This window comes from Anneissia japonica, unplaced genomic scaffold, assembly GCF_011630105.1.
Source record: "Anneissia japonica isolate Jap-2015-1 unplaced genomic scaffold, ASM1163010v1 scaffold2003_len1103335_cov173, whole genome shotgun sequence".
NCBI lineage: Eukaryota > Metazoa > Echinodermata > Crinoidea > Comatulida > Comatulidae > Anneissia > Anneissia japonica.
This window is the reverse complement of record NW_022758706.1, coordinates 1,040,862-1,051,261: the sequence shown is the minus strand read 5'-3', so window position 1 is coordinate 1,051,261 and position 10,400 is coordinate 1,040,862. Positions and strand designations below refer to the sequence as shown.

Sequence of the window (10,400 nt, the reverse complement as noted above, 5' to 3'; positions counted from 1 at the left end):
CCTAAATAATATTATTTCGGGCTATACTTTACGCCTATATTTTGTTTCAGGTTACAATGTTCCTATGTGCACCATTTTCATCCTTATAGTTAATTGTTTGTATGATATGTTAAAGTATTGTTTGTTTTGCATAAGGATGCACCATCATGCATGTGTGCTGCGGATTTAAAAACGTTTGAAAATAAATTTAATGATTGATTGAAGTCAGTGAATTCATTATTTAGAATAGTTAGGTTTTTAAATACTGTGTATTGTCGGGTTTCGTTTTTCTTATGTAATCACGTTACTAATAACAGCGAAGAGCGAACAAGTAGCGCGTACCGGAAGCGCGTACCGGAAGCGCGTACCGGAAGCGCGATCCGGAAGCGCGTATCGGAAGCGCGTACTGGAAGCGCGTGCCTACGCTCCGAAAGTTAATGGTTACGTGTTGATTTAATGGGCAGCAACGTGTGTCTGTGAAACTAAACGGTAATGAAGCTAATAAAACAACCTCAAAACACTCTCAATATTTACGATCCTAAATTATTATCAATCATAAGTCAATCGTGACGTCATCACTGCAACTCCCAATGTTATTTGGCTATCCCCAACAGCCCACTAATTTTTCAATTAGTGGTCCCACAGTTCACTAATTTTTCAATTAGTGAACGCTTGGCTTGATTTTTTTTAGGTTCGTGTGCAAAAAAAAGGCCTAATTTTTTGTCACTGCGAAGATATCGCACACCTCGATGAAAATTAAATTGTAATTGAAGATTACTTTCATAAAAAAAAGTTAATTAGAAAGTTACTTTAAATTCAATATTAACCATGAACAATTAGGAATTCCTTGAATCAATGAACCCTAATAAACAAAACAAACTGAACGTTTAATAGGAATATTCTAGACCATTTTAAAGAGTCAAGGAACGAAATCAGATGTAGGCCCATGGCCATGCATAGTACACTAGCGGAAAATTATTATACTTAGGTTGGATTTAATGCCTTCAAAAAAATTTCAAGCATTAAATCTAACTTTCGTATAATAATTTTGCTATGTACTATGCAGAGCTCTGTTAATTTCGTATTATTTTACGAAAATTAATTGTGATGATAACGCCCTCAATTTTATAACATCTGTCAAAGTAAAACCAAACCACGGAGAAATATATTAATATATATTTTCTATGATAAAACCAGATAGCATAGAAATTAGGGGGAAAAAAACAAGAGGTGCAAACTAAAAATGGGAAATCATTTGCTTCTGTTCATATTAATATATATTTAATATCTTTAAATTTGTCTATTATAGGCCTAACGTATACGCCCTATTGTTGCCATTATTGATATTAGGGTAGAAAATATGCAAAGTGATCTTGTGAGGTGTATCGTTGAGCACAAACTGAGAGAGTCTCACTTGTTTACCAAGTAATGGTTACTTAAGAAAATATAAATAATGCTCATATATTTGATGAATGTATATAGTTTTCATTACTTCAAATTTGTTTATAATATTATGGATTCGATTCTGAAATATCTCAATCAATTATGAAATTCTTATTGGGTAACCAGTTATCTTGAGATTATTTGTTTTCATTCCGCTTCACTTCTAGAAAGTGTTTATAGTTGTGTGACAATTATGCTGACCTGTTTTCCATGCTCGTCTAAACATATTTTATTTTTTATTATTATATTGGTCTGTTTGCCCGCAACGTTTACGTAACTGCATACGTCATTGTCAATGATGTCCAATCAGGCACCACTGTCAGTATTCTTATCCTAAAAATAATATAAACATTGTATACAGTACGGTACCTCATATATGTATCCCATATCTTTAACGGTATATTTTCGCAACATTCCAAATGAAAATGTCATTGGGAGAAGGTTAAGTGGGGAACTGTGAATCAAGTGTGGGGAAATTACCTTAAGGCACAAAGGTTATGAGGTGATTTATAAATATTTGTCGTTCAATAGATATATGTGATGTTATGTTTCATTAGGTCCATCATAAAGTGTCGGGAATGTCTCCTCAATCCTCTGTTGAAGAACCACAACACAGCATAATACAACGGTATTGAATCGTGATGAGTGACGAAAGTAGAATTGGGTGCATCCCGTAACGTGGCTGTCGGTTATGTGAACATACCGAATATTTCGATAAATACATTCTATAATTACAATGGAGGGTTTAAATCAACTGATGACATTCGATCATTCCTTCCGTCTTACTTTTTTTACTTTTTTTTTTTATTTGTAAACCACCAGAAGTTCAACAAGGATAATTTGGGCGTACTAAATCAAATCGATCCAGTACATTTGGACGTCATACAGGTTTTGTAAAGGGTATTCCTATCTAGTTACATGTATTATTTCAATTGATTGGCATGGCCTCTTTTGCATTGTGTTGTAGTTAATTGGTAATTTACATTATAAAATAATTGTGGTCAATATTGTACGGTAACCCATATGGCCATATGGCCCATTTGTGAGTGATGATAACGTCATATGGCCCATGTGAGTGATGATAACGCCTATGTTCGTGTAAACGATGCTTGTTGCAGTGAAGGGAAGGGGCAGGAAGGGAACCACTTACACAGTATTTTGCAATTCAATTCTACTTTTAATCAAATTACCGTCTTCCACTTCAGGTAATTCTGGTTAATTTCCTTTATTAACTTTCTGTCTTCCACAATTTAACTGTTGGAAGAGCAGAGAGTGAAATGGTGACAAACAAGTTGGTATACGCATGTCACGTGCGTAGCGCGTGGCATTACGTGCCGCCAATTAACTTCATCGCTTTGCAATAGATCATAGGACGAAGTATACTGTTACGGTAATTTACCGTATGTGTTAAAGTCAGACTCCGGAGGGAAACAAAATTGATATGTTGTAGCACTGATTTTTCTAAGACAGAATAAAGTTGTCTGACGAAAAACTGGGGAACGGTGAATGAGATACAGATTTTTGAATATTTAAAAACTATGGGAAAAGGTGTAAACAAAGGCGGTTACGCCCCCTTTCCCCCAGTTTTTAAATATTAAAAAATCTGTATCTCATTCACCGTTCCCCAGTTTTTCGTCAGACAACTTTTTTCTGTCTTAGAAAAATCAGTGGTACAACATATTATTTTTTTTTCCTCCGGAGCCTGAATTTAATGTGTGACATCTGTGGTATATTAATTAATATCGCACTGTGACAATCGTATCGAAAGTGGAATATTTGATCCCTGTCTATTGTGGGTTAAAGCAAAAGTAACCACTTACACCATAGATGGAAATAGAGCCCAGGTTCTATTCCATCAGCAGCATCTGTCCCTGTGAAATACATGGCACATTGCCTTTGGTCCCACATACTAGGCCTACTATTCGAAAAAGAGTAGGAGATTGTTTCCTGGTATCTGCCTCTCACATTTGGAGGGGCACTGAACGACGGCTCCTGGCGCAACAGCACAGCGCGACTGTACGTAAACGTGTGCCTGTGGGACATGCGCGTATTTCTGACATTGTTCTGTTTGAACATCTGTTAAGTTTGGCTGACACTTCTGAAAGTCTGCAAAGGAACTTTACTTTATACATTACTTTATAAAGCTTTGAAACAGAAAAGAAACTGAATTTTAATACAGACAATATTTAGCACATCAACGATCCATGAAGGAATACATTTAGTTTCAAAGCTTATTCCTTTATGAACGATCGCGTCACAACTATTTAACCATGTATACACAAAGATTTCTTTAGAAGAGAAGAACACGACGAGAGGAATGATACATTTTATATATTATGTATTTTATTTATTTATTAAAGCAATATTTAACGAAAGTAGCCCTAAGAACAAAACAAGGGGAAGACAGGCCTATACCCCCTTTACTATACTAAAGTGTACTTATTCTGTATAATAAAGTGACACGAGCGATATCTATTACCGGAGACAATTTGATTAAACGCATCCGGCTGTCTAATTATCGTAAAACCGGGCCGTTTACAAACTTGACTGTAGGCCTACTGTAATATTGCACATGGTATGCAAAGCGAATATCGGCTTGATATATAGATTCAGGATTTGAGTGGGCTTGCGCTTCATATTTGGCACTCATCGAAGACAGGCGAACACATGTCAATTAACGTGATCCTACTCTATAACCGTCTGACAAGTCCAGAATTAGCAATCTATAACAGCCAGGATGTGTATAGTACTTTGACAGTAGGCTAAGATACATGGTCTGTACATAAACATATAAAAAACTATCTCTATTTATGACGTAGCCTGGCCTTGGAGTAAATCGAATCACAGGCCATATCAAATCGACGTCATATTCACCTGTAATAGTAAAGTCTCGCCTGAGCACTTTAAAACTTCACTTTTCTCAAACCCATTGAACCATACGCTGTGGCGCGTCAGGATGTTCTTATGACTGATGCCGAGCACGGTATAGAAACACGTTATATATTTACAACAGTGTTACTTTGCCATCCACGGGTCTGGAAGACATCCGCTGATATACTGTATTGTGCTATATAAATTCAACATTTTTTTTTTCAAGTTGCTATTGGATTTAACATAGATCCATTATTTCATAACCCACGGCTTTCCCAAACACCGGTGTGACGCATTAGTCCGTGTTAAAGGTGTTACAGGAAGCGCGTTGTTTCTTATACCAAGCAAATAAATACTGGATAAAACACACAATTTGTTTCCAGCGTGTTACACTTTGCTGACAAGCATAATTTCACTGAATATGGCTTTTCATATGTCATCGAGTTTGCATATTAATCTACTTTGCGTTTTGACTTTACTGAGTGTATTGATAGTGACATTAAACTCACAGAGAACGTATCAATATTCCCCTGTATATACAAGAACTACGACAGTAAGGTAAGTTTTAAGTGCGAATGCGTCGCGCGTCACACCCACATTAACACATGCGGTTACCTGTGTCGTTTGCAATACTAAAAGTCAATAATGCGCTGATAATATAGGATCTTGGTCTAGGTAAAGTATATGCGGTCGCGCAATTTACTTTTAGAAGTTGCAAAGCGATGTATTATTATGTAGGTTTTTGTATAAAATATGTTAGTTATCGTTAGTACCCGGTACATTAGGGTCTTTTCCTAGTCGTGGTGCACTGGCGTATCTACGGGGTTCCACGAATAGGCGCGCAATCCCCAACCCAAAAAGAAAAAGCTTGCTTCCAACACTGTCGCCCGAACTGGAAATTTGCTTAGCAATTCATGTGGTTAAAAATATAACATAAAGCCGGGCAGTCACTGCGTCGTACGACGAATCTAACCCCGATTCCTCAGGAGCGGCACACGACGCGACACCGTCCGTTGATTGTCGGTGGCGGTCTGAACGGATCGTCATTAAAAAACGATCCGCTGCGTGCGCCGTTGCGTTTTGTTCTCCATAGAATCGTGTCGCAGTGAGTGCCCGCCCCACTTAATAATGGAGTCCCCTCCCCCGCTCCCATCCATTTTCAGCCACCGTTAGCCCTCCTCCATCACCACAGCGTCAATACATTTAGGTACGCCACAGCCGTGGAGACAGTCTTTCACTCTACTGTTCAGTCTCTGGTCAGCTTCCTTTCTGATATACAAATAAACTATAAATTAGTAATCTGGCACTATATCATCCCAGTCTGCGACGGATTATTGAAGCACCGTACACCGATGTATGTCATTATTGCGATACACAAACAGCCTGTATTTAAGGCATGCCTATAGATAATATATAGATACCAAAGATGTGACGTAGTGTTTTGTATTGTGTAAGTGAAGTGTTACTTATAATTTCGACAGTAAACACACGCGTCCATATGGTTACAATGACCAGCTAAACCTTAAGATCTCGAATCTGCCGCCATAATCCCTACAATGTCCGCTTTTATATACCCAAGTTCGTGGCATTAGTCAGGAACTGAAGGACATTGCCCTACATTGCCATTCATAAACTTTTCTCAAATCTGCCTAAAGTCGAGGTTATGATTGGTAGAATAAAACCCATTTTTGGAGATATTGATCTGCCTTCCCTGTCTAATATAATAGAACCCGATAGACATCTTTGAAGAAGGATTTTTTTTTTATGGGAGAGCCATCCTTGCATTTGCACCTCTCTGATCAGTCCAAATTAGGCCTATGTAATTTGTTTTTACTCAGGGGCGGATTTAGGTGGTGGGCTCCCCCAACCCCCCACTTTTTGGAAAGGAAAAAAAAAAAGAAAGAAAGAAAAAAAAAGAAAAAAAAAAGAAAGAAACAAAAAACGCCTTAGCGTTTAATTTCGGACGTCTAGAAAAAAGAAAATTCACGGGGCATACCCACGGACCACCTAGGTAAAAGCAGGAAGTATTAGACAGCAAGTCAGTCACTGATGGGGCCGATTCAGTATAATCATCATTATTATTATTATTGTTATCATTATCATTATCATAATATATCCGTACGTCGATGAATTTCATATTTAGTTGGCTTTTGTCCATTGGTTTTTGGCGCGTTTCACTGTCGTCCTGACCAACGTGCTATGTTTTCACTTGGAACATCCTGTGGTGCGCGCTGCCGGAAGTCCCACTCATCCCAGAAGATGGTTTACGTTTTATCTTCGGGTGTTTTTAACAAAATTCGTCATGTTTTTATGTTAACAATCCATACACAGTGTTTGTACGAGACTACGTTACATTATAGCCTGGAAGATGTGCTACACGCCTTAACAGTAGTGCTCTAATAGGCCTGTGGTATTGGCGGCGCCAGCGGGGGAATAAGGGTTTAACCCCTTCCCGTCGTCCACGACGACCGAAATGCAATTTTTCTGTACTAGCTATTTTTTTCATTATAAATGATGAAAATCCAAAAATATAGGTCTATAGTACATACCTGACGTAGGAGCAATTAAACTTTCATTTACAGTGTCCAATTCGTCCACGTTTTATGGGTTGTTAAACCTTAATCGCTCGCGCCCCCATCCCTAAAGAATCGTACCCGTGGGCTGATATTAGACAACTCCAACTACATAACAATTCCTTCAGCTGTGATAACAGATTGAATGATTGGCATATGGTGAACATATTAATTTGTTTTTTTTTTATTAGAAAAGGTGAGACTTACAAATGTTGTTACTTGTCTTTTGCGCGGTTAGTGAACTTATAATAACCTCCAGCCGGATGGATATGAACTTGTATCGAACAAGGCGATCACAGTTTCGCTTAAGTTTTGTATTTTGCCGGGCTCTATTCTGTCCAAAGTATGCATAGATGTTTTCTTTGTCTTTAGTAAAATGCTAATATCGTTTAAGTGTTTCAGTATTGTGTTTCAGTAAAGCAATTATGGAAGTAACGGTAGCTAATGCCTCTAGATCGTTCCGGAGTGTCAAACTTAACAACTGACCAATCAAAACACGGCCACGAATACTCGCGCGTCTAACAAGCACACGTGTTTCCCCACGTCGTTTTTGCGACTTTAGCAACCAATATCCAAGGGGTGGGGCCTAGTGGAAAGGTCCATGTAGGTCGATCGTCTGTTGAAATAAACGACTCACCTCACGTGAAAAGTTTTTCGGTTCCGATGGAGTTTGCTATTTCTATGTTTATATTCCATAATTGCTTTTAATCGGTTATGCCTATTTGTAATTTACAATAAACAAGGGGGTTTATTATTAATTTTCTGATTAATGAATAATTTCCAATTTGTATTAATATTAATTTGTTGTCAATTTTCATCAAATTTTGTTATCAACCTGAGTCGCAGACTATAACAAATTAAACGCCCACGTGTGCAGTCATTTTGTGCCAAATCCTCCGTCCAGTAGGTACCGCAACAGGCACTGCCAAGGAAATTATCGATTAAAAGTTAAGCCTATGCCATTGATTCTAAGAAGAGCAACCATGCCAATACGTTACTAGTACTATTTATGAAGGCCAGCCTTCATCCTTACTCAAATTTTACAGAAAATCCGTCTATGACCATCAGTGGTGGCACCAAGGTCGGCTTCATCCGTAGGCCAAGCTCCCCAGTTGGTCCCTGCTCGTACGTTTTGGGTACTTGTCATACTATCGGTACGAACTATAAGTTAACAAAATGCAGAACAGCTCAAAATATCCAGAAAATTGTCCTAGAGGCACGACACTTTAGAAATCCTAGGGCCCCGCCATACTTCCCCTCCAGATGTTGGACAACACCTGTGACAAATTCTGGGTGCCATCAAGGTACATGGTGAATAAGTCATGGTTTGTTAATTTAGGTTCAGATTCTAATCATTTGATATCGGTGTATTTTCTAAATCTAGGAAGAAATTATTTTCAGGTTATTCCAAATTGATACAAGCCGAATTTTGATACGAAGCATGCGAGAATCTTAGGGGGGTGAGAGAAATTATTTTTAAAAAATAAGAAAGAAAGAAAAAGAAAAAAAAATATCGCCTCAGAGGTTATTTTCGGGGTCTAGAAAACAAAACTTTTCTCGGGGGCTTGCCGGACCCCCTGGGGTAGTGTTGTCTCGATCAGTCCACTTTCGCCCCCACCCCACCAACTTTTTATATATCTCTGGATCAACCCCTGCGAAGTATAAGACAAATTGGTGTTTATTTTAATGTTCGTTTTTTGTAAAAATATAAATATAGATTATATTTGTCTTTTAGTTTTTTATAATGGTTTTATCGTGAGAAAATAAAAAGGACAATTATGACAACGTGAGACTGTCAATTGGGTCTATTTGCTACTGTCAGGGATTTCGTTTCTATTCGCACACCTTTCCAACTTGACACCGGTCTGAAGGTGGATTGAGCAAAGCAAATGCTCTGTACAGATTTCAGATCTTATAATGAGATGGTTAGCACCTCGAATCTTTCACTTTAAATTATGCAAAGCAGTCAGTTAGGTTGATCGTGTAAATTAGTTACACCTGTGTCACTCTTCCATGCTTCCGTTGACAAAGTTGCTAATGAATTTGACTGTGAAGCGAATTTGATAGAGAGACCATGATGAAAATAGATGTAAGTTAATGTAGGTCAAGGAACTGATGAATTTTAAGAGGTCAAGAAATGAAGAAATAATTGACGTCAATTAATTTGAGGTTGAATTAAAGATCAAACCTTAGGCCTATATTGCCTCGGGTCCCATCACTAGGCTCAAAAGCAGGAAGGGGACTCGTAGTTCGCCCTTTCAATGAGATCGTGAGAATAAACAAGTCATTCGCTTCTTCAAAGCCTAAAAGTATCTGTGTTACGGCTTACGTAACTGTCATTTGTATTCCAGGGTGTGTGGGCGTATCGGTGGGTATCGTAAACCAAGAATGCCGTCCCAGTTATTGGAGAGGAAACACTCAGAGTAGGCCCTACCAGGGGTGGCGCCAGCGGGGGGGGGGGCACAGCCCCCGTCGGGGAGTGCTGCCCCTCTCCCCGTCGGGGAGAAAAAGCACAATTCGTCGGGGAGAAAAAAAATTATATGTATTTTCTACATATTAGTAGACTCTAAAATCGATTAAATAAGCCTTTGAAACCCCTAAATTGTTAAAATTGTCGGGGGCTTCGCCCACGCTTCGACCACGCTTCGACCACTTTCGAAACCTTTTAATCGCAGCTCGACCACGCCCACTTTGCTTTCTTCGGGAAAATCTGACCCTCGTCGGGGGCATCGGCGCCCCCTCGTCGTGGACCTCGCCCCCCCAGCCCCAGTCGGGCAAATCCTGGCGCAACCCCTGGGCCCTACACACAAACAGATACAAATAGAGGGTATGACGTCATTCCATGAAATCTACGGATTTTATCAATTTTGTTTAAATTTTTAAAATTTTGCTTAATACTTCTATTGATTGCTGTTTTTACACACTGCTGCTGCATCTTCAGAGGACCACTCATAAATTCAAGTTGCTATTTGCGCATTAGAATAAATTATTACTCTAGCAATGGATATTACTAACCTGGCTTGTCGCTCGACCCTTTTTAAGTATTTGAAAGAAAGCAGATAAAACTTAAGGTAAATTATGTTTTAAGGACCTGTATGAAAGCATGCGTATGAATGAAGAGAGGCGGTATGCCCCTGGGATATTACGTAACACCAAAAATAGCGACACCAACGTTAAGAACAAAGTACAACTCTAGGCCTATAAATGTGGCGGCGGGAGCTACGGTCAGGTGAATGAAAACATTTTAGATTAGTAATTATGCCATTAACAGTGTGATAATGATATAAATTTCTAAATGACCTAGTTATTGATAATCTAACATGGTGATAAATCTATTTTTGGCACGTGCTTTCACCTGTGCTACTTTCTTCTGGGTATGTCTGCTGGCGCGCAGCTAGCCCTAGCCTAGGCCTAGTCTGAGGCCTAGCTTAGGTCCAGGTCCTAGTTTAGTAGGCCTAGATTAAGTGGTTCTCCTGTTAAATTTAAACTCTCTCCCGCATTGTTCAATGATGTCTAGGCTTCCCTACAAGGCCT

General features: G+C 38.8%; 1 protein-coding gene across 1 annotated transcript in view; it reads left to right on the top strand.

Moving 5' to 3' along the window:
* The first annotated feature begins 4,356 nt into the window (after nt 1–4,356).
* LOC117125373 (fibrillin-2-like) overlaps nt 4,357–10,400 on the top strand; it is an 80,792-nt gene continuing 74,748 nt past the window's right edge. The window contains exon 1 of the mRNA XM_033271864.1: nt 4,357–4,851. Within this exon, the coding sequence (XP_033127755.1) occupies nt 4,715–4,851 (137 nt within the window). The 5' untranslated portion in view covers nt 4,357–4,714. The remainder of the gene's footprint in view (nt 4,852–10,400) is intronic.